The sequence below is a fragment of the Python bivittatus genome, unplaced genomic scaffold (genome assembly GCF_059951505.1).
Source record: "Python bivittatus isolate LINGU-HERP-01145 unplaced genomic scaffold, Pbiv_v1 ctg000250_np1212, whole genome shotgun sequence".
Classification (NCBI taxonomy): Eukaryota; Metazoa; Chordata; class Lepidosauria; order Squamata; family Pythonidae; genus Python; species Python bivittatus.
The window spans coordinates 188,096-213,036 of NW_028277057.1; the positions used below are offsets into that span (position 1 = coordinate 188,096).

At 40.4% G+C, this 24,941-nt stretch overlaps 1 protein-coding gene across 1 annotated transcript in view; it reads right to left on the reverse strand.

Annotated features, from left to right (window-relative positions):
• ARID1A (AT-rich interaction domain 1A) overlaps nucleotides 1-23,930 on the reverse strand; it is an 81,218-nt gene extending 57,288 nt beyond the window's left edge. Inside the window, exon 1 of the mRNA XM_088140905.1 lies at nucleotides 22,288-23,930. Coding sequence (XP_087997031.1) covers nucleotides 22,288-23,427 — 1,140 coding nt within the window. The 5' untranslated portion in view covers nucleotides 23,428-23,930. The remainder of the gene's footprint in view (nucleotides 1-22,287) is intronic.
• Nucleotides 23,931-24,941: the final 1,011 nt, after the last annotated feature.

The following is a 24,941-nucleotide window of genomic DNA, read 5'->3' on the forward strand; positions in this document are numbered from 1 at the left end:
CAGAGAAAATAAACCACTTTTTAACCTCATGCTACTACAGGTAGTCCTCAACTTATGCCCATTCATTTAACAACCGTTCAAAGTTACGACAGCGCTGAAAAAAGTGACTTACAACTGGGTCCTTACACTTGCGACCGTTACAGCGTCCCCACGGTCGCATGATCAGAATTTGGGTGCTTGGCAAACGGCATGTATTTACGACAGTTGCAGTGTCTCGGGGTCATGTGATCATCATTTGTGACCTTCCCAGGGGGCTTCTGACAAGCAAAGCCAATAGGGGAAGCTGGATTTGCTTAACAACCGTGTGATTCCCTTAATGACCATGGCAAAAAAAGATCGTAAGATCGGGCACAACCCACTTAAGGACCGCATCGCTTAGCAATGGAAGTTCCAGTCCAATTATGGTCATAAGTCGAGGACTACCTGTACTTTTAAGATGAGAATTGTTTTTTTTAAAAAGGGATAGATGATCACTGTGTGAAAAGAAGCATTACTCATTTGCTTTAGTTGAAAAGCTCTCAGGATTTTGGTATAAGACATTAAACAGTGGCTGGGTTCACACATTATGCCATGCCATGCTGCTTCTTTAGTTTATGGATTCACACTTTGGGTAAAACACAGCTTACCGCAGAAAGTAAACTAGGTTACACACTCCATTCACAAAATGCTTAAAAGACAAGGTTCCCACATTAGTCCCCTGAATCAGCTCACTGGTTCCTTCTGTGAGTGGTTGGAGGGGCACAATTTTGAAGCCATCTATCTCTAGTTTAGCAATACTGCAGTTAAACACATCATCCAAAGGCAGGACTATACTTCCAGCTACTTTATATATCCCTGAGCTAACCTATCTCAAACCATGATTACATTATGTTGTTTCTGATAGCCAGAATGTTTAGGTAACATGCTTGTTAGTTTGAAAGCTGGATGGGTAATTTGAAAGCTAAGCATCTCCAGCACTTTCACAAAAAGCAGACATTAATGAGGCACCAGCACAGTATGTTCACCATAACTCCATTTTATAATTAAGGATGTACAAATATAGTAAGACAACTTTCAGAAAGTCACTAGCTAATCTCCACTCTATGTAAAGTGACAATATAACCTACAACTTTCACAGGATGAATGATTTAAATATTGTAATACTGTTTGCTGTCAGGGAAAACAATTATATGTATTCCAATTTCCTGATTTGGATTTGCTCTGATTCCAAATACATAGTAAAGAAGCATTTCAAATTAAATGTGAAAACAATACAAATCCTCACTAATACACTAAAGACAAAAGGCAAAAGAAAGTATTACATACAAGAGAAAAATTCATCAATTTAAACATTTTCTACCATTTTGAAAATTATGGTACACCCAGAATATACTAAACATACAAGTAACCATGACAGGAGCCAAAGAGAGTAAAACCTAAGCATCTGGGTACACTAATATTTGTTATATTTGATTTGGCAAAATTTCTGCTACATCTGATAAGATTGTCAGTTACCTCACATATACACAATTTATCTTAGATTTTCCTAAGATAACTTTCCTAAGATCACCTTTCTCCAATCCAAATGCCTCAGAGGGATGTAGATTTCAACTGAATTCTTAGACAGGAGTTGAAATTCACACATTTGAAAGGCATTACAAGCTGGGGAAAACTGTTCTAAAGGCTATATTTTAGGTTAATTTTGTTTTCATTTAACTAAATGCATATCCAAAGGAATGGGTACTATAAAGCTTAATATGATAACTTCACAGTGCTGCCCCAGCTTGCTAATATTAATTTGGGATAGACTTATCAGCATTAAGCTATCAGTATCAAAGGCATAAAAGAGAGAACTCTCTGATAAATATTTTACAACTTTAAGAAGTTGTACTTATGTGATATTGCCATGACCTGCAGGTCCATATTTAAACTGCCAAAATAAAATCTCCTTCCATTATGTGCCTCTATTGTGCCTTTCTTTGTACACACAACATTCTCAAGAATATAGTAAGCAGACACAGTAATGTCAATGCTGACTTTATGAACCCTATCCTTAGTCTTTATTCTTTAGGGCAGAAGGATTTTCTGCCTGAATCTACAAGAGATAGTTCCCACAGTGTAATTTCTGAGCACTGACCACATGACTAGGCTGGATAGATGCTGAAGTCTCAGATACCTCGAGGACACAAGATTACTTATTTATTCCACTGTAATGAAAACAAGGCACATGTCACTGATATTTACTCTTGGCTACTTCTTCCTTTCCTTCCTTACATGCTTAGGTATGTCAGCTTTTATGACAACACGCTGCTGTAATTTTTGCACCGAGAATTGTCCCACACATCAATGAACCACAAATTACTTACTCAAGAAGCACTCTCTTTCAAAACAAGTATTCTAACTGAGCTAAGCCAAGCTGGTTATTATTTCACCAATATACTGTTTGACTCTGATCCTACACAGCTACAAAGGATAGGTGAAAGTCCTACAAAGCTAACAGTTGGCTGGAAGATAAATTAAGGCTATAACTATACTTTTCAAGTACAGTAGACAAACAGTTTGTTGTTACACCATGTAACTTCTTTCACATGGGCTCATTCAATAACCCATTCTGTCCCACTTCATTTTAATTGCATTTTTAAAATATTTTAAGGCATTTTACCTCAAACTATGCATTTTAAAAAGGAGGTTGATACTTATTTTAGCCAGTGACCACACTGTAAAATACAGAAGTCCAAACTCCGATGGAGAGATACGCATTGGTCCAGGATATGCAGGTCAGATCAACTGCCACATTCTAGGTTTGCCACAGGTAACAGTGGTTGCAACAAGCACCAAGAAAAAGAACCTAAGAAATGACAGGATGAAACAGAGATCCCAAAGCTCCATCCAAGTGGTCCACGAAAAGCAGCCAAACAGCTGAGGCTAGCTAACCTTTCTGAAGAAGCTAGTAAAATTTCAGGTTTTTGTTTCCTTAACTGCCAGATTAAATACATCTTTTTAAAGGTCTAGTTAAAGGGATTTTATCAAATAAATTAAAATTGAATACTAAAATCCTATTTATTACTCTAGACATGAACATATGAGGGCATTCCTTTTTCTTCTGAAAGATTTTACTATCCATGTTTCTACAGAACGAAGACACAACAGTGCAACTCTTACATTACCAGCAATAATGAGAAACACAAGTCACAAATATTCCACCCTAGATTTCCTTTTCTTTTGTCTCCTGCCTTTACTTTCTTTTGTTCACTACTTCTTTTTTTTCTGTGCTTTGTATAAAATTATTTAGCCCAAAAGGAATAGCATGATGGGTATGCATGCATATGGAGGTCCCACTATTAGATGCAACACTTCACTATGGAACTTCACCTTTGGTAGCACAGGATTTCCCATGATCCTTAGTTCCTGTTAATTGATGCTATCATGCCTAGGTGGTTTGTGTAAGACTCCTGTAATACCAAAGTTATAATTATTGGGGTGGAGAGTGAGGAAGAGAGAATAATAATATAGAAGTCAAAAGTAATCAACAATAATCATATATGTTTGCTGATAACTTTTTCCAATTCCTTATATAAGAAATATGTTATCTTATAAATTTAGATATTTTATATCTAATATCCAACAAATGAACTGTGATTTTTCGGACATACCAATAAACTTGTGTTTTCCAAGTAACTCTACTTAATTACACGGATAGTACATTGAAAAAAAATGCATTTGTGCATATATGGGACCCCACATTTTCCAAGTTGGGTGATTTCAAACTGCAACAGTGTTCTATTACTGTATCAAAATATATATAGCCATATGGAAGTTCACTCATCCTGGAATGTAAGTCAGCCCCTTGATATGAAAGTAAAATCCTTTCACGTTACTAAGGATCAGGAAAGGAAAGAGATTGCACCTTTCAGTTGCACAGAACTAATTGAAGCAATAAGTGTCTTTAGTAAATCCTGCCCCCCCCAAAAAAGCCACTAACAATGAGTAGCACAATGATGAATCAACCAGGGTTTGCTCATATTCTTTGGCCAGTAAAGTAGTCATATATCTATATCTATATCTATATCTATATCTATATCTATATCTATATCTGAGATATATTAATGATTTTAATAGCCAGCTCTAGTGCAGCACAGTCTCTGGGGGAAACAGACAAATAAGAGTACTGCATGCCAGTTGTGGGATTAGTGAGACAAGTGGGATTGTAAAAGAACAGACAACTAAAGCAAGGGGAAGCAAAGAGGGAGGAGCTGAGAGCAATTAAAGAAATGGTAAGAGGCAGAGGAGGGAACAAATATTTCTTAGAAGAGTCAAGAACTACCGTGAGAGAAAGTCAGGACACCATTTTCTTAAGCATTCTCCAGGTATATTGGACTTCTGAGATTCTTTTTGACCATCCCACTTGAAAATGATGGGGCTTGAAGCTTTTGGAAGAGAATCCACTTGGGATACAGCATTGGTTGTTTTTCCATTTCAGCAAAACAATGAGCAGATAGAAATATTTTGTCGCTAATATTAAACATCTGTGAATTGAAAAAACTTGCAAATTCTGAACTACCTTCCTCAAATGCTGAAATGTTTGGGGGACGGGGGAAGAAGACAGGATAAAAATTGGGGGAAACAAACCATGGTTTAGCACAATCTGCAAATCCAGCCCTTTAAAATAAAGAGAAATGTCTGCCACATTTGAGCTGCCTCAAACTTTGAAACTGGGTGATGGGCTACCAATCTAATATTCATTAGACACAAATGATAGAAGTCCCTTTTCCCACCTTCTGAAATCACTGTTCTGAACAAATGTTTAAATTGCAAATCCTACTTAATCGTTTTTATATCAAATGCACATCTCAGCAGTACCTGTGAATAAGAGGATAGCCCATACCAGACTACATCAGTGGATTTATATTAACTAGGCTTGGGCAATGCTTCAGATTTGATTGGAAAGAGGTGCTTTGTAACGTGTGGAAGTACAAAACCAGCACCTGCTTGCAACTCATTAAAGCAGCTGCATCTGTTTTCAGGATCATGTCTTCATCTGTTTTCAGGGGACAAAAATGTATCTGCTTAACAAGTCAGAGACCAGTGATGCCATGATGCCCCTGCATGTTCCAAAGCAGCTCTTTCAAAGAGAATCTGAGATATTAATTAGCCTTAATATCAACTAGTTCCAGCCCTCTCTGAAAATAAGGCAGAGAAAGCACAACTTTCAAAATTGGCTGCTGATGAACAACTGGGCTGTGATCAGCTCCTCGGTAATTAGCTGTAAGACCTGATTGCTCCCACTGGCTGATGGCAGGTCCAGAAAGACAAGCCTCTATGCGTTGCAGAAGAATAAAGAGGACATTACTGGTTAAGGTTCTATTTAGAGCTTCCCCAAATTTGCATCCTGTCCCTGCCCACACTTAACTCACATCTAAACCAGGCAAGTAACTCCAGAAAGAAGCTAGGAACTAATTGTTAAGAATAATGGAATGTATATTTATATATAAAAATGCTTTGTAATTAAAAAAGCCTCACAGACTTTACTGCCTTGAAATTAAACCCTTACTGCCCACTGAAGTCCCTACTATTTACATACCACAGCTCAAATATACTTTATTACAACATTTCTAATAACCAACAGGGGTGGGGGAGAATTGTATCTCCAGTTGGTTTGTTAATATAACAAGTAATACCAAATCAGAACTGGTTTAAGTCTAGTACACTAAAAGCTTAGAATATGCTATTCTTGGGAAGTTATCCCATAGTACCATAGTGACTGGAAGATGGAGATAAACTAGCAAAATTTTCTTTTTCCTGTTCCTTAAAATGGCATGCTGTAGCAAAAGCTCAAACCAACTATATATGTCACTTGGATTAACTGAACTGTTTATAAAAAACAAAGTTAGAAGCACCCAGATTTGTTCAGCTGGTGGGGGAGGAAGAAGAGGGAAAAGCGGAGATTCTTGGCTACAGATGAATAGATACAGAAATTCATATTAAGCCAATGCCAGGGGGAAAGGAGGAACAGTCATTCCTGCAAACCTTTCAGTAGTTTAAAAACAAGTATAGCAAGAAACCGTAATACCGGGAGGTATACCCAACTACAGTTATTATAAAAATAATCTCAAAATAGAGCATAGTTCCCTCACTGATTTTCAGACATCTTGGATTGTATCTTGTAAGAACAGCATGACTGAATAGTATACATTGGCGGCAAGTACGAAAGGGATGAGAGCAACGTACAGTGGTACCTCTAGTTACGAACGCCCCTCCTTACGAATTTTTCAAGATACGACCAGCTCTGGCCCCAAAAATTTACCTCTACTTGCTAACTCCGCCTCTACTTACGAACCGGATCCATGGTGCCACGCGGTCACGGCTTCCTGTGGGCAAGATCGCGGTAGCAAGGAGATGTTCGGTGAGGCTTGTGCTGTGTTTTGTGGCGTTTGGAAGGTTTTTGTGGTGTTTGGAAGGTTTTTGAGGTTTAAAAATAAAATGCATATGTTTCAGAACTGTTTAGCTGTATTTACATTGAACCTTATGGGGGAAATTTACCTCGGGGTGCGACCAAATTCGGAGGGCGGATTAGCCGTATTTACATTGAACCTTATGGGGAAATTTGCCTCGTGGTGCGACCAAATTCGGAGGGCGGAACGGATTAACCGTATTTACATTGAACCTTATGGGAAACTTTACCTCGACTTGAGACCAACTCAAGTTGCAACCAGTCATGGAACGGATTAAGTTCATAACTAGAGGTACCACTGTATTTCAGTTCTGACACTACACATCTTCCACTTCACACCCTGATCACCCAGTCTGATTCCTCATCATGCTGAGCCATGGTTTGCTTAATCATAGTCTGCCATGTATCATGGCTAAATTTGTACCACACTTAAGGCACAATAAGAAAACTACATTTTGGCTTAGCCTGATGTGCGCATCTGGCCTCTGCATTATCCAAAACTGACAGTTACCTTATGCAGCTTAAGATGGGAAAGACACCTTTTGGTGGTTGAGGACTGCATTTCTCATTTTGGGGATGGCTAAGAGTCACAGAGAGCACAAAATGAACAAGGTGGCTTTTGGAGTTTTGCCTTGTGTTTCTTTAACCATGTTAAGCTTATCTTAGGCCTTTATGCTACAGAGTTTTGTGTTTTAATGTTTGTCATCTCAAAACAAAGGAATCTCTCTTACTAATATTCAGCAACTGCATTTACAGCTGAAACTGGAATTGCCGAAGAGTTTTCTGGAGCCGCATTCAGTCGTGGGATTTCACGCTGCTCATCCCTTGTTAACTTGGGTTTGAATAGTATGCTAAATTACAGTTAATATAAAAAAGGGAAGCGAAAGTGGGCAGTGTCAGAAAAAGCCAAGTCTTCTCGATGGTATTGCATCATAGAGCCACCAACTCCTAACTTAGTGGACTTAAAACGATACAAATGCTTTATTTCAATATTCTTTGCCGCAGATATAAAAAAGCCATTCTTTCTATATTACAAGTCAGAAGAGTAAAAAAGCAAATGGAAGAGAAAGAGTTATTGCCTAAAATCACCAAGGGAGTTCAATGCTGAACTTCAAACTGAAACTCGAGAATTCTGGGTTTTGGGGGTTGTTTTTTTTTGCTAAGTTAAATGCTTAATTGCTATTGTGTCAGCTGCTGCAAAGATATGAGTTCCTAAAGAAATTATGACAGTTCAAATTCTTTATTCTGTTTACTGGGTTATCATTTTGGGGGCACTGACAAGCACTAAAATCTGGAAGGATGAATCCTTTCAATTCACAGCAAGCCACAGATTTCAAAAAAGCAAAAGGGAAGTTTTAATTATATTTTAAGATCTTATTTAATTATAACAGTTTGTTAGTTTTTCATGTTCTGGTATTTCATCTGTTTTCTTGGGCTTCCTTATGAAAGAAAAAGTGTAGTGTAAACATTATATTGATATGGAATTAAATATCACACATGCAGCTTTCTGAAATCAGTTTGCTTTTCACAACAGTAATCACAGACACCAAAGAACAGTAATTGTCATTTCCAACTTGTGCAACAAAGCAGAACAAAAAAACCCTGATCCCTCAACTTGACAGTGTTAAGAAAATGACCATGTTCACACACAGCAATAAGCCATAATTCTGACTTATTGTGAAGGAGTAGCTAATCTACTGCCCATGAGAGCAATTAAACAAACTATAGAAAGTTCTTCACTGTGAAATGCAAGCCCAATCCTTGCTGTGTCTTTCCCCAACAAGCCAGAAATCTGAAGCCAAGAATAAGCCATAGCTTCCACCATTAGATTGTTTCCTGAGGAATACAATTCCCAATTTCCATTTCACAGTGAAGAATTCATGGAGGACGTTTCCATGATTTATTTAGCTGCTGCCACTTGAACAATCTTCAGAATCCATGACTTTTCATCTAGAGCAGCAAATCTACTGGTTGGGTTCATACACTGTGTTAGGCCAATTTTGTTGATGCTACTAATAAGCATGTGTGTGTTAGAAATCTATGTCAAATCTTATTAATCATCTGGAGATTAGGCAAGATTCACACCAATCTCCAACCTGGTCCCAATAACAATTACTGATCAGTTTATCTTTCATTCTATATATTTCAAATACGTTTAGGCATCTTCTCTTGAATGCAAAACTCTACTCCAAAGCAGTTTACCAGATAACATGAAAGATTAGTAAATATCAGTATTAATAAAAACAACAATTAAAGCAAACATCCTACTCTAAAATACTACAAATGAGAAATCAGAGTGCCACATAAAATATGGGAGCCCCTCAGTGATGTAATTTAATTACCTTTAATTGGTAGCACATTCCAAAGGTATGGAGCCACTGCAGAGAAGACCTCCTTTTAAACCAGAGATGACCTGTTTAAATTATGGGCTGTACTCCATGAAGTGGGAGGGGGAGAATAAGATCAGAGGCTGAATACTATAGTGGGCAGAAACATAAGCCAAAGCGTGGAGGGGAGAATGACCTCCAATTTACAAACATTCACTGCACCCTTCACAATAATTTAAAAACTCATCTCCCTTGCTACTCCATCTCCATGCTCAGTGGGGAAACACAACTAATTGCAAATGGAGAAAGAAAGTGAGCAGTTCTTCCACTGGAGGTCGTTTGACTTCTGTGCTATGCAATGAGAGACTTCCCTTTCTCAATATACAGCAAGGAAATGCAGTGAGCAAACAAGGGAAAGATCGTAGTTTCCACCGAGAGTTTCTTTTGGGGGAAGGGAGAGAGAAGGTGTGACCGAAGACTCCAAATCCCTATTTTCAAATGAGCTAGAAGAATAAATACGGTCATCAGTAATATCTAATAATAGTAATATGAGATTTATTTTAATAATAGTAATATGAGATTTGTTATCTAATAACAAATAATAATAATAGTGGTAATATGAGATTTGTTATCTAGTAGTAATATGAGATTTGTTATCTCATTGTACATTACTTTCAGAAAGAGTATCATCAAACACAAGTGTTCTCTAAACTCCATGCAGACAATGTTTGCCAGTTAACAAAGAGCCTAAGACTTGCATCTCACACATACTTTTCATTCAAATCCCACAGCAGTTATGAACTCAACTAATCTGATCTGTAAAATGAAAAAAGTGACCCAAGGCAAGGATGGACAAGATAGGAACAGTAAAGCATTTTACCCAGGAGACTTGCTCAATATAGCACAGCAAGATCACCGACTGAGTGAAAAGTCAGAGAGACCACACAGCCAACACTACAAAACATTTGGAAATATTTGCGATATTGATTGTTTAAAAGAAACTTACTTTCAATAGTTAAAATCCCATTATGAAGAAAGACAGCCTTTGCTTGGTATTCCTGTTTAATTATTTACATTAAGTTAATACATTCCAGTTTTCTTTCTCTCAGCCATTCAGGATACAGTCCTATGGTCATTTGGAAGAACTTTTATTAATCATCATTCATGAAACGTAACTTACAACTGAGTATAAAAGAAGACCGCTGCATGGCCAGCACTTTCTAGCACATACTTGGATCAACAGATAGGGAGGCAATGAATTCCTTTGGCAACACTTCTAGACGTATTTAGGGCCACTCTTCTCAGGGCATCTTCTGGATTGGTTGGGCAGGACCTATATCCCAATATACAATCAGACCAGAGTAAATATAGCTAAATTCATTGTGTTTCTTGATGTTCACTGCTGAGTGTAATTGTGGTTTATGTAGTCAATAATGGCATCCCCAAGACAGTGTGATGTAGCTGTGCTGGGCACTGGCAAGACCCAGTCCACCCTCAGCCAAGCTCTTTGGGTGACTTTGAGCTAGTCACTCCCTCCATACGGTTGCTCTGGACTATACTGGGAGGAGGGAGCACTACGTATGCCTCCTTGGGCTTCTGAATGAAAGGCAGGTTATAAATCTAACAAACAAATAAGCTCAGCAGGCCTCCTTGATCTTTGATGTCAAGAACAATTTCCCCTTTTAACATTTTATAAATTCTAGTTTTATTTTTTTCTCTTTCTCTTCATCATTTAAGCATCTTAATTATTTAATTATTTATTGTTAAATTATAAGAACAAAGTATACTTGGTGAGCCAAGGGTGAGAATCAGGAACTGAGATAATGGAGGGAATAGAATGAAGTTGATGGGAAAAGATATAGCTGGCTCACTGAAATATTTAACCAACCCATACAGCTTGTTATAGGTTCTGTTTATCATGTGCTATGCAGTGGATGATGAAGTCAATTACTGACATTTATATGTAATACTAAACCAGGACTTCTAACCAGAGTCCATAGTGGCCTGATTCTCACATAACGCTTGGCCATCATGGATGAATTCACTTACCATGTTACACCAAGAAATCCCAAGTGAATCACATTATAGTTTAACATTATCACTGAACCATGTCATTAATTGGCACTGAATCAGTGGAGAATGCCAACCTGTCTCTTCCCAACATTTCCCATTGGCTCTGTGATCTCCCACTTCTATTTGTGTGTGCTGTTTCTAAATAAACAAATTGCTTATGGTCTGAACTAACAAGCATTCGTATCATAGGGAGACACTGATCTGCCCTGAACCCTTCTAGCACCTTGTTTCTGGGACATTTTGGACTCAAGTCATTCCTTCAGTCATAATGAATCCAAATGGGATTTGCTTTCAGGCTAACAGCCTTACTCTTCAAATGAAGGGTAATGTTAAATCGGGGTGTATGTACTGAGCCTAAATTGAAATTCATGTATGGCATCTCAATGCAATGTGATGCTGAAACAAAGTTGTAAAGAAAAATCAGTATGCAACACACATGCTTATTCTCAGATAAAATATTTTGATTTTCTTTAAAAAAAATCTACACAGTAGAAGTAAACAGGAAGTTTTAAATCTAAAACCTACTTTCACTGCGAAAAAGAATGCAAAGCTCTTTGTTTTCCATAGTTAGTCCTTGTGCTCCTTAGTAGCTGTACAGAACAGTATTCTCAACCACTGTCCCTTTCTTTTGCTCTGTAGACTTCCTAGACAAAGTTACCAGCAAGGTACAGAGGCAGTCTGAAACGAAACTGTTGTCAGAACCACATTCAGCTATTAGGATTATTGCCAGGTACTCCAGCAAATTCAAGAAACAAGAAACAGGTACACTGCTAAATCAAACAAACCTCACAAAAATAATTCAATGACTGAAACTCAAGGATATCAGGATACTGAGTAGGTAAATATATTGCCAAATCTCTGAGAGGCCAGATTTTTTTTTAATTGTACTGTTCTATTCTAGAAAAGTAAGCGATTGCTGCCGAAGTTGCATTGCAAAATTGCTGAGCAATGCCAAGACCTGCAAGCCCAGGTGCACAGGGAAATATGAATCCTTCCCCAACCATGCCTAATTATATCACATGGGCAGATCACTTATACCTTTTTGCAGCAAGCAATATATTAATCCCCAGAGAAGCAGTTCTTCCTGTTCCAGCCCTGTTGGTACGTTTTCCTCCCTCAGTGTGCCTCCCAAGGCAAGTTTGGGCACTATTACTTTAAACACAGAGCATAAAGAAAGAAAGGAGTGCTCCACAGAAAAGGAGGGGGAGGAGGAATGACCTTGTAGTTAAGGCATAAGGCTAGGAATCAAAGACTGAACTTCTATCTCAGCAATTGTACAGACTCCTACTATCACACTGGAAAATTCAAGCTTCTGAATTTCCAGTTTCCCCTTAAGTAGACGGGCTATGCCAAAGGAGCAAGGCAGAGAGGAAGCTTCCACTGGCAAAAAGGCAAAAACAACAATTTTATTCAGTCTGATATTTGAAGTTAAAGCTATGTAATGCTGGAAGAGGTACACTGGTTTGAAAAGAACATGTCTATAGGGGAAAGGATTATGCATTTTAACCTGCTGAAAGTTTTAGATTCTTTCTCCTATCTACTGACCAAATAAAATATTATTTTCTCCTATATAGCAGCAATTCATGAAATATCTGAATTTAAAACCATTAATCAGTTGCTTTGCTGCTCTACAGAAATGGGGAGAAGAAACAACCCCATCCCCAAAAATAATTCAAGCGTACACCAACAACCTAATTACCCTCAGTTGTTATTTATGACTGCCTATTGCTCAGTAATACTTTGGCCACCTAATGCGAAGAGAGGACTCTTTGGAAAAGACCCTGATGCTGGGAAAGATTGAAGGCAGAAGGAGAAGGGGACGGCAGAGGATGAGATGGTTAGTTAGCATCGCCAAAGCAATGAGCATGAAACTGAGCAAACTCAGGGAGGCAGTGAAGGACAGGAAGGCCTGGCGCGATATGGTTCATGGGGTCACGAAGAGTTGGACACAACTTAATGACTGAACAACAAATTGCTCAGTAACATAATTTATATATTTTAAGATTTTTAACTTATCGGAAGATTCATTAAACAGAGTACTTAGTAACACAAGTGGTCCTGCAACAAATAGTAAAGTACTCCTTTTATAGTTCCTCTCAGCCCTGTTTTCCTCCAGGATACGCTATACCAGTGTTTCTCAACCTTGGGCACTTTAAGATGCTGGCTGGGGAATTCTGGGTGCTGAAGTCCACACATTTTAAAGTTGCCAAAGTTGAGAAACCCTGCTCTATATCCTTAAAACTTGATTTTTTTTCTGTTTTTAATCTACCCAGCACCATGTGGCAACTGAACATGCTCACTGAGCTATTCAGAGAGATTTTCATGGTGCAAGGATTTATTTTCTAACTTCTGAAAACCTTTGAGTGTCCCCAAACTTGTCACATATCCTATTGTATTTGGTGCATTTTAGCTACGTAAAGATCCAATTCACCCCTGAAGTTCAAAAATTATGGAAACAGTAAATACTGTATGCATATGACATCACGGAGTACAGTAACACAAGTTATTAAACTCTTTGCAGAATACAGTATGGGTATCTAAATACCTAGTCTGTCTTGGCTTTCATCTTAATAGCTTCAAATTTTCAGGACACAAGGAAATTAGGAATATGATATTCACCCTGTCCTGAATGGGACTGTACTTCCTTTTAGTAGACTTAGAGCTTAGATTTGCTGTTTCATTTTGTTATTGTTGTTTTACAGTTGAATACCACTAGTGCCATAAAGCATCTTTTCCCCCATTTTGGGTGATCCACCTATTTAATTTCTTCTAAGTAAAGAGTATTAAACTATATACTGTACAACATTTCATCCAAACTAAATCAGTGTAATGGATTGTATTTCAGAAAAAGATGGGTTCTTTGAGAAACTATCTTTAAAGATTGGCTGGTACAGTATATAAGCTATTAATTAGAACACGCTTTGTGGAACATCCTACATGGATTAAGCAAGCTGTAGAAGCTTCCAATGCATATTTAAGAACAATGCAGACCATGGGTCTTAGCCATTATATAGCCTATTAAAGAGAACATATAAACCTACATGATTTTGGTTATGTATTGAGCATATCAGTGAAGATCATTTTACAAGTGCCTGACTCTCAAGGAGGAGAGACATTTGGAAAGCAGCTTTCTCTATTGTAATGCCTAGTACCTAACTGTCATCTGGCCCTGAAGAGGTCTAACTAACACTCATTTTATGTTTAAGTACTGGGTTGGAAGTTATTTTCTCCATGTCAGTTAAATAGCTGGGACAATGAGGCAGTACTTCTGCTTCTGAAGTTATATATTATTGGTTTCTATTGCTGCTTACTGCTGCTTTTCTATTTTTATTACAATTTTATGGATTCTTATTTGTATATGACATTTTTTGTGAATTGCCCTGGAAGACAGGAAACATCTTTTAAATAAAAACAATAGGTTGACACATATCTGACCATTCTGTAGAAGTAAACATGAGTTTTTCTCCCTTCCTCCACCTCAATTTTAATAGCTTCTGAAAAGCACAATTACCATTAATGAATTTCTAATACAGATTGAGTAAATGTGGAACTCAACAGTCACATTTTCCTATAATTAATACAGAAAAATGGAATAAGATAGTGACTGGGCAGTATCAGATCAGAAAGCAAAAACAGTAAGATAAATAAATTTAAATACCTGCCAACACATATAAAATTAATGTTTAGCCCAAGATTATCTTAAAAAGGGGTCATTCATCAAAACTTAACAACAACAGGTTTAACATGGAATCCACTACATATATTAAATACATCTCTATCTACAAAAGCGACTAGAATCTCATTCAAACTAGTGGATCTATAAAAGATTCTTAAATAACTGCATCTGTCAGAATGAAAACATGAAGATGGGGACACAGATCAAAGTGAATGTGGCAACTGTGTATTCTTGGGCATGCTCTGTTATACTGAACTCAAAAAACTAACCCTAGAAGAGTTCTCCATCTCATTCCCACAAATCAGAATGAATTTTAAAACCAGTGCAATTTCTCTGGTGGGGATAGAGAGAGCCTAGAAGCATACTTTTTCATCCTTTCTAAGAACCCAAAGAGACTTTAAACAAAAATTATCTTCCAGTTTAGAGAAAGCTCCCTTAAACCACCAGGAAGTGCTACTTATTCATCTTGGACAAATAGATGTTTGTGTTTTATAAACTGGTTTCCCCCACAAGTATACAACCTTGTATCCTATCTTAAAGGTTTAACATGAAATTCTTATATTGAAAATAAATGACACCTTTTCCACTCCAATTCTAATGCAAATCTGGAGCAATCACAAATGTATTAATCCAGTACACATCATATTCTCTCCTTCTTAATCCCACATATGGCTGAAAAGGATGTCACAGGCTCTCTTCTCTCATACCATGTCTTCCTCTTTTTAACAGCTGTTCTGCCTGCACCAGTGACAACAGATTCTAGACTGAATCATGAATAAAGACAAATTATAGTTATACCTACTAATAGTATATAATTCAGTTTTTATTGGATAATATATGCATCATCAAATGACTGACAGAAGAGACAAGTGACTTCTACTCAAAGCATTCGTTGAGATCACAAATTTCAGCATCAGTTTCCTAATAAGACATAATGGCTATTTTCTGCAATAAGTTACTCCATAAAACAACTACATTAAGACTTAGTATGGATGTCTGAATGCAACTACTAATGCTTTTGAACTTTCAACCAAATACAAAGAATTATGAAAAAAGAATTGCTAAAAGTTGTCTGTTCCAGTAAAAGCAATTGAGATGATACCAATTTGTAGGGACAACTAAAATTAGTTCTCTTGCTTCATTAATTCTTTATGTTTACAATTATTAGAAACAATACATTATTTTACAAAATGCCTTGTTTCTGATGGGCAGGCAACTGTGAAATATGACAATTGCAAGTCCTTAAGGTTGTTGCTCTCTACAAGTAAAGGAAACTTCATGTTCTACTTTGAGTTCAAGTGGCTTGAAAATACAAAAGGGTTTTCTCTCTTTCTCCAACAAATTTAAAGACTTCTGATGCCAGGGATATCTCTCAGTACAAGTCACAATTTGTGAATGAACTATTATAGTATTACCATTGACATTAAGCTTAAAAAAAAAGATGAAATGACAGTGGAGACTGATTAGCTTAGAAAATTGGCAGGAGAGTCAGACCAGAAATGGTTCATAAAGCAACAGTCCCATTGGCTCCTCGGTACATAACTCAATCAAGAGCCTTGGCATAATATTATTATGATAAGAATTACTATATAAATTAACACAGAGAATGGAACAGCCCTCACTAGAAAAAAATTCAGCACATGCAGGACAATGCATATAGACATGTTTTAGTATATAGTATGTTATTTTTAAGATTTAATTCTGGGACAAGCAACATAAAGCTTCTAGATTTCTTACAAACCCCCAAATAGGAGCAAGAAAAACTACATATATAAGGAAGATATAACAAAGACAGAACACGGAACAAAAGGAAAGCTAAAAAGCAGCCCAATCTTTTTAAAGAAAAATATTCCTGCATCAGTGTCAACTTTTACAATCTCTCAATCGATTTGGAAGAAATGGTTTTCAATTTTTCTAATGAACTCAGAATAATCACTGTGGAACACTTCAGAAATCACACCAAACCGTATTTTTCTAACCACAGCCAAGAACTGGTTCCATGGCTTAAGATTTCAAATACGCAGCCTGCCAGTCTACAATCCAAGCACTTAGCCTCCTAAACTGGTTCCTACCTTCATGGCACAGCAGGTTTGAAGCAAAGCACAACAGCTCAAACTCTTATCTGAGAATTCAGACATGACAATTACACAGCTCATACAAATCAATGTCAAATAGTTGTTTTTTCCAGTTTTAATAGCTCCTCTAATATGACAGTCTGTGAAATGGTGCTTGTTCATGTCATAATTTTATTTCTAATGTACATCTTCATTTCTCTGTGTAACAGACATAAGATGATTTACATTAAAAATAAAAAAATAAAGATACACATGTAACAGCAGATTATACAAAGACAGAATATGTCTAGTGAAATGCTGCCTGGATCCATACATCTCACTAAGCTGAGATGTTTTAATTATGGTTTGTTCAACCATAATGATCTGGTTCACACAGAATGCTAAACTATAAACCACATGCAAGCAAATCATCAATGCAAGAGGTCAGTTCACTTCTCTGACAACAGTGTTCTCTCCCTACCTTCAGCTGTGAGAGAAGAGATTATTCAAAACATATTTTTGGCTCTGGCTACAGCCATGGTTTCTTTCAGCCTCATCCACAACATGGCACCACCAAATTACTCTGAAAGATTGCAGCTTTAGACTGAAAAATAAATTACCCATCTGTTTAAAACTTAAAAATCACAGTAGCTAGTTTCATGTATTACACTAAGCCAAAATTAACCATGAACCTAGAACTGACTTTAAGGATATCAATGAAAATTATAAGAAGTTCTATGTGAATAAAATATTCATTTAGTGAAACTTTCTAAATTTACAGTATTTTCACTTATAGCTACAGGAATGATCTATAGCAGGAATATCCAACATTTTCCAGGCATGTTCGAAAAGGGGGCACATTTAACATATTGGATGGGGTTAGGACAAAAACTAGATTTATTTCACCTTCAAAATCAAAGGAAATTTACGTATAGATAAACTATTACTCTTTAGTCACCTATTTTGGCACATTAAAAACTAAATCAGGCTGAAACTTTTAAAGGTTACAGAATACTGCACCCCAGGCCTTTGGGGTCCATATAACAGCCCAGTTTCTACATTTTAATCAACAGGATTTCAATGATACAAGGTTTCCAAAAGCCTTGTTCTGGCATTGAGAATCTCATATAATTTTCCTGACCCAGATATTTAATAAATACACCAAGGTCTCTTGGCAATTTTTATTTAAAATCAAAATTAAAATCTAAGATATTAAAAACAATTTAAAGCAATACTTAAAAGAATATCAGTAATTACAAACTTGTTTAGATGGTATGTTTTCATGCTTTTCAAAAAGCCAACAAAGAGGTCAGTTCTTTCAGCTTAGCAAGGCAGGCATTCCAAAGAACTGGGCTAGCAACAGAGAAGGCTTGATCCCAAGTCATAGCAAACTTCCTCAGATGATCTCAGTGAGTGGATATTGGCAGGTATGCGCAGGGCACTGTGTTCATTCAGGAAGCCCAGATGCAAGCCATATAGGGCTTTCAAGATAATACCCAGCAATGTTTTAGCACAGGTGCAACTGTGGTCTCAGTTTTTTCATAGACCAACCTGACTCCTGAAGTTTTCACAAAGGCAACCACAAGAAGTATGCATTTCAGAAGTCACCAGTGCCTGTACCATAGTTTACCCTCTTCGGTCTTTGTGAAGATAGGCTCAAAAATACATAAAGCATATAAAATTATTCCTAAAGTTGTTGAGAAAACCATTTTTCTAGTGCTCTTCTACCCAGTGGAATAGCTCCTATGTTTTTGATCACATAGCCTTAGAATCATAGGCCCTAGTAACATCCAAATGAAACCAACTATTATCTATAATATGCAGTGACTTTTTTTTTTTTAATAGTTATGTGTATTAGTCAAAGAAAGCTAAGCATCTATCAACACAGGCCAATTCAAAGAATCTTCTAACCCATTAAACCCAAAAGTTATGCCAGTTACCACTCTTCTGGCAGCACATGTAGCCAAAGACCAATTTAATGAAAATAAGGATTAAAAAAAACAGTAAAAATGCTATTATCATTTCAGACACAACTTCTAATTCTAAAGGATCAGAGCTTATTAGTAGTACAGACACACTTGGTACCAATTTCATCCAATGCACTTTTAAACATTTCCATGTTTCCCTTATTAACTTTAGTCTCAACACTAATAATAAAGACCAAGTATTGAGTCTGAAATGCATTTTTTGTTAAAACATCATTTTAAATAAATTCAAAGCCAACGCAATAAAAAATACTTGGCAAGAACACATCAGTACTTACTGCTGCTAAAAGGTAAGCATGTGGGTTGTTTGTAAATATCCACAGATCCAACAGCCAGTTTTGTAAATTCTGTTTATGAAAAGCTATTAAAAATGTTGAGGGATATAACCTACTGCATAACTGTTTGTATTAACTAGTCATTTCCAAATTATTGTTTCTAGCTACCCTACAATTCCAGTGATAGCTACGCAAGAACCGATCAAGAACTCTAAATTTCTAGACTGTACTTCAGGACCAAAAGTCTGCTACCTTTACTGATGATGATGCTTCCAAGTTAGAAATAGTAGGTACAGCCACTGCATCATGCTTTGGAGAATAAATTAAACCTTAAGCCATACACCGTAGTTTACAAATCACAACTGTTAGTTTCTCTAAGTCAAGAACCAAGCACTTTACAGGTAAATGTGAAAAATAAAACTAGACAGACTGGATTCATGCATACTGCTAAACTATAAACCACAATTTATACATCATAGTGGTTAAATGCACACATGTTAAGCCAAAACCAGAGTACATTATAATACATGTTTGTGAATTTATTTTTTTGCATTATGTTTTTAGAGTTTTGTTAATTACTTTTAAGTCTATTGTAGTCTCCCATGTCCCACACAATAGCCACTAAACTGTGTAATGCCTCTACTGTAACTGCACATAAAGGTAGTGATCTTGGTTTCTTTAAAGTAAGACAGATAAACTAATGACTAACTACAAATACTGCCAAGTTAATTATCCTTAGACATCCTTCTAAATCGCTAGATCAGATCTAGCAATGGGAACCTACCAAATTATGCAACACAATGCTATATGAAAACAGGAATTAATCTATTTCATTTCTTCTTTTTTGTTCTAGCATTCCTAAACAGCCCAGACATTTATCACTTGAACCCAAGACTATGTAAGATTAATAATAAAGTTAAGCCTTACAAATAAGTACAGCCTAAAAAAAAAGGTTACTCTCATCTTTAATTTACAAACACATCCTGAATGAATGGGGGGGGGGGGAAGTGTGGTCTGAAGCATCCTCCAATTCCTCCTCCTCCACTTCACTAAAAGATGCTGACATGCATACTTACATTCAAAAATCATTTTTATTTACATACCATCTTAATTCCAATTCACATATTACAAAAAAGATAGTATTTCATTATCGCTAAAAAAGATATTCTCTTATATACAACCTAGTGTAATTTGCATATCCTTGCTCCTAATTGTTGTCATAAGCTTTTCAATAAGATAATTAGTTTCAGCTATTAATGAGATGCAAAAATGCTAAAGAGTAATCAGTTTTTGCAGCAAAAACATATGTGAACCAATATGGAAAGCATCTTCATTTTTAAGATAACACCTGCTGTATGGTGAGCATCTTTACAAGTATGAAGTGTAATGCAAACATATATTACTGAGGTATTTCAGGTTACCAAGACCAATTATAGCTCTCTGATGAACATACCTGACTTTCAGCATATTAACAGCTCTAAGAAATTTGGGCAAAGTTTCACCTACACACACAGAATCATTACAATCAACAGAGTTGAGCCAAATTTGAAAAAAATATATAGTTCTACCTCAGCCAGGAACAGCCAGCTTCTATTTCCCCCATTCTTCTCTTGTCTATCATCTTCCTAAAATTTTAAACTCATTTAAACAGTTTATTATTCTACAGCAGCATGTATATAAGCTAAATATAATATGCATGCATATTTTTTTAAAAAAATTAAGTTGAACTACTTAATGTTAATCTCCCCATTTTGCTCCTGGTGCAAAACTACCAAATTAAAGTATTACAAACTCTGATGAAAGGCCTAAACTAGTAAAAACTCAGTAGATAAATGGTAAATGCTGTATATTTCATTTAATAGACTAATATATAGCAAATACCAGATCAATAGTACAGCCTAATGCATAGGTGTATATTAAAGTACCTACATTTTTAAAATAAACTTCAAATTCCAGTTTATATTTAAGGTATAACTGAACAATCTTTTCCTGACAAAAAGCATATAAAGATTTATTCCTCAATTTGTGTTATTACAAACAACACTTTTTTTATTCAATGTCCCTATATTAAAACTAAGATTCAACTTTCTCCTTCAAGAAAATAATTCTATTTATTTGCCTTCTAGAATAAAATGGAGTATTTAGGCAACATCAATTTTTAGAATAATGAATTATAATTGTTTTATTTCTGGTTCTGCAGCCAGTGATTCAAGATGAAAAAGGTCAGGCTCTGCTGAAAATAGAGGAGCACTATCAAACTTGAAAAGAATCACTTATTCTCCAGGAGAGAGTTGCAGAACCAAAATAAATGAATTAGTTTGACAGGAGGAAAATTACACCACGCACAATATTGTGTCCACAGAATTGACTCCAGGCTTAACCAGCAAAATAAATTCACGTTAGCACAAAATGCACCTCCGCCTCTTTTGTTTCAGGCACAATGCATCGAGGGCAGCCCGTCTGTGGATCTGCTCCTGCTGAACCTCCTCAAGGTCACAGCCAATTTCAGCTGCGGAATTGTAATAATAAGAATAAGAATAAAAAGTCGAAAGTGGCAGGGATGCTCTGGGTTATGGCTGGTAGGAAAAGCAGAGTGTAAAAGTTTATGAGCTCATCAGGATTGTTGTACCATTACATCAGAGGCAATTATAAATGGCCAAGAGCAGGAGATGGGGAGCCAATCAGATCACAGATAGGATGTCAACCTAAGACCAACTGTCTCCTGGCTTTGACAGAAGGATTTTACCTCCATAATTCAAATCCCAAACCAAAGCAATCTGCACTTACTACTCCAATCACTGAACTGTTTACCAGCACTGCCAGGCAGAAGCTGAAGGCACCTGGCGATCTAAAAAGGTTACTCAGAAAATGGCTCCGGCCAGCCTGGGCAAGAGGAGGGTGTCCAAGGAGGTCCCTTGCCCTCTTCTTACCCCCTGGCACCGCACAGGCCGCTCACGCCGACCCACCCCAAGGGGGTGGAGGGAGACGCCAAAGAGCCGAGCCCCGCCGACCTCGCCAGCCACAAGCTGCTCCGCACACCCTCTTTTCTCCCAAGGCAGCAACAGGGAGCTATTTTTTGCCACCCCACCCCTCCCTCCCCAGAGGTGGCGGCGGCCAGCCTTGCCTCCCCTCACCCCCAGGACCCCCCGACAGGCTCGCAGAGAGGAAGGAAAACGACCGAGCAGAAGGGCCCTCTCGGAAAGAGCTGCCACTGAGGCTGGAGAAGGGAGGAAGGGAAGGCAGAGAGGCAGCCATTTTAGAGACAGAGGAAAGAGAGGCAGACAATGGCAGCTCGCTAGCGATGTGGGCCTGGGAAAGCCCAGGCGAGCCCGGCCCCACGGAACCGGCCCCCCAGCCCCGCAGAGCGGCAGGCTCCCCTCCTGCCTTCGCCCTCGGCCCTCTCCAGCCACCCCCCGGCCGACGGCCCAGGGGCGCCCGGCACCCCCTTCCCCCGCGCCCGGGGTTACCTGCTGGCTCCTGGCGAGCGACTGTCCCCCGGCGGCGCCGCTGCTCCCGGGGCTCATGGGCGCGTGGTGGCTCCTTTGTTGGCTTCCCGGGGCGGCTGCCGCCCAGCCCTGGCCGGTGCCCCCGCTGTACTGAGAAGCAATGTCCGGTGCGGCCGGGGCCTTGGCCGTCGCTCCGCCGTCCTGGGGGCCGCTCCCGTAGTCGGCCCCGGGGTACCCTTGATAGCCCCTGGTCGAGCTAGGGGAAGTGAGCAGCTGGTTGAGGGTGGGGGTCGACGTGGGTTGCGGGGTGGCGCCCCCGACGCTGCCGCCTCCTGCGCCGCCGGCCGAGGGCCCCATGGCCCCGAACCGCTGCTGCTGGAAAGCCGACGCCGGCGGTTTCGCCCCGGCTTGAGCGGGGCTTTGAGCGTTTCCCCGGGGGGAGCTCAGGGCGTAGGCCTGAGGGGGAGGCGGGTAGGCGCCAGCGCTGCGCCCGGCGGTGGGGTAGTAGGAGTTGTACTGGTGGTTGGGGAAGCCGTGCTCCGCGCTGCCGACGCCATGCGAGTTCTGGGGAGGGGGCGGCCCCTGGGGGGGCCCCGCGGGCCCCGAGTACGGCTGCTCCAGGCCCCCGCTCTGCAGCGCTGCCATGCCAGGGCTTTGTTGTCCGCCATGTTGGTGGAAAGCAGCGGCCGCGACGACGGCCGCAGCCGCCTGGGCGCCTCGACCGTAGGGCTGCCCGAACCCGTAGGCTGGCGGGGGCAAGGCGGCCGGATGAGTCGGGGGCGGCGGTTGCTGCTGCTGCTGCTGCTGCTGCTGCGGCGTCCCCACCCCGTCGCTGCTGTTGCTACTGCCGCCGCTACCACTACCGGGCGGCTCCGGGAGGTTATTGTTCAGGGTGGCGACGGGCCTAGGGCCCGGGTTCCCGTTGGGGCTCTTCAGGTCGGGCTCGGCCCCGGCGCCCCCGCCATTGCTCTCGGCCCCGTCCTGCAGTTCCTTTCCCGGGGGACCTTCACTTTCCGACTGCTTCTCGCCGCCGCGCTCCGCCGCCTCGCCCCCCGCCTCCTCCGACGAACAATCCCGCTGCTGCGCCTCCGCTTTCTTCAGCTCGGACGGAGCCGGGGCACCCAAGCTGCTGGCGGCGGCGGGGGCCACCTGAGCGGCCATGATCCCCCCTCCCCAGCCAGCCAGCCCCCCCCGCCCGACCCACTCCTCGCCTGGCCGGCCGGCCGGCACAAGGCCTCACCGCTCTTCTCCTCCTCCTCCTCGTCCTCCCGCTCAAGCGGCGGCGGGCTCCGCGGGACAACGGGGTCTCATTCCTCCCCCGGCGCGGCGAGCTCCGGCGGGCTGAACGCGGGTGCGAGGGGCCTGGCCCCGCGGTGCCTCCTCGCTCAGTTGCAGCCGGCGAAGAAAGGGGGGAGGAGGAGGAAAGGGGGAGGGGAGCAGGACGGGGCTCCCGGTGGGGGAGAGGAGAAAGGGAAGGGGGGCACGGCGGGCGAGGAGACGCCGGACGGAGCCCCGTGCGCGGAGCCGGGCCGAGGGGCGAGACCGAGGCGAGCCGAGTGGCGGCGGCTTCCGACTCTCGTCCGCCGAGTCCTGCTCACTCCGACACGAGGCTCAGCACTGCCATTTTACCCAGCGCCGCGGCAACCTGCCAAACCCGGACTGGAATCTGGCGCGGAGCGGAGCGCCCTTTCCCCTCCCCCCTCACAAAGGAGGAGCTGCCAGGCCCTGGACGCTTTCAACTCAGCACGGCTGAAGCTGGAAGCGAACAGCCGCCGGCCGCTCGCAAAACCTGCTACGGATCGCCGGCGGAGGAGCCGAACTCGAGCTTTTGGAAGCCACAAAAGGAAGCTTCGCTGACAAAACAGCCAAGGCGGACCGGGGGAACCTTCGCTCAGGAGGACGGCGGAGGCAGCCCCGAGCCCGCCCGCTCTCAGTAACCCCCGGAGGGAAGCAGCCACGGCTCGCTATCTTTTTTTTGCAAGCGCACAAAGCCTCCCGTCGCTAGGAAAGTCCAGGACTGATAGCTTTAAGGGCAGGAGGGATTAAGGAGACGCCGCATAAAGGCCGGAGAGATGAACTGCCAGAATAGATCAAAACTTCAAGGAGAGCCCTGCTGGATGGAGCAGGAGTGGGAAAGTTCACTCTACTTGTGATGCTCACTGTAATAACTTGGGAAAACCGGGTGATGGGTGGCACTGTTCCTTCAGAAAAGAAGGCAGACAGGCAGTTCCGAGCATGTTCAAAAGAGGATGAATCTCTGTGGTGCAAGAAATACCTTGTGGCCACTGGTGCTCATTTGTTTAATTCACATGGCAGAGTGAACCATCAATTAATCACAGGGGGCAAGTTCACACCAACACAGTGAGCCAAAATGTAACTCCAAGTTTGTGGTTCAGCATATTCTGCAAACAGACCTCATGGCACAATGGTCAAAGCTTTAATTCTAAACGAACCAAGAAATTAATTTACATTTCCTGTGGACTACTGCTTAATGCATCAGGGAATGGGGAGCATCCTTTGTGCACCCTAAGTTTCTTTCATCAATATCTGAGCAGCATGGGGGCCCAAAGGACAACAGTATAACGTAAGGTGTAAAATTCATTACATGCACTGCCAGAAACAACATGTGAGGTCCGTGTGTACTCAGCTGGTCTTTGATGCCCAAATGTGCACCT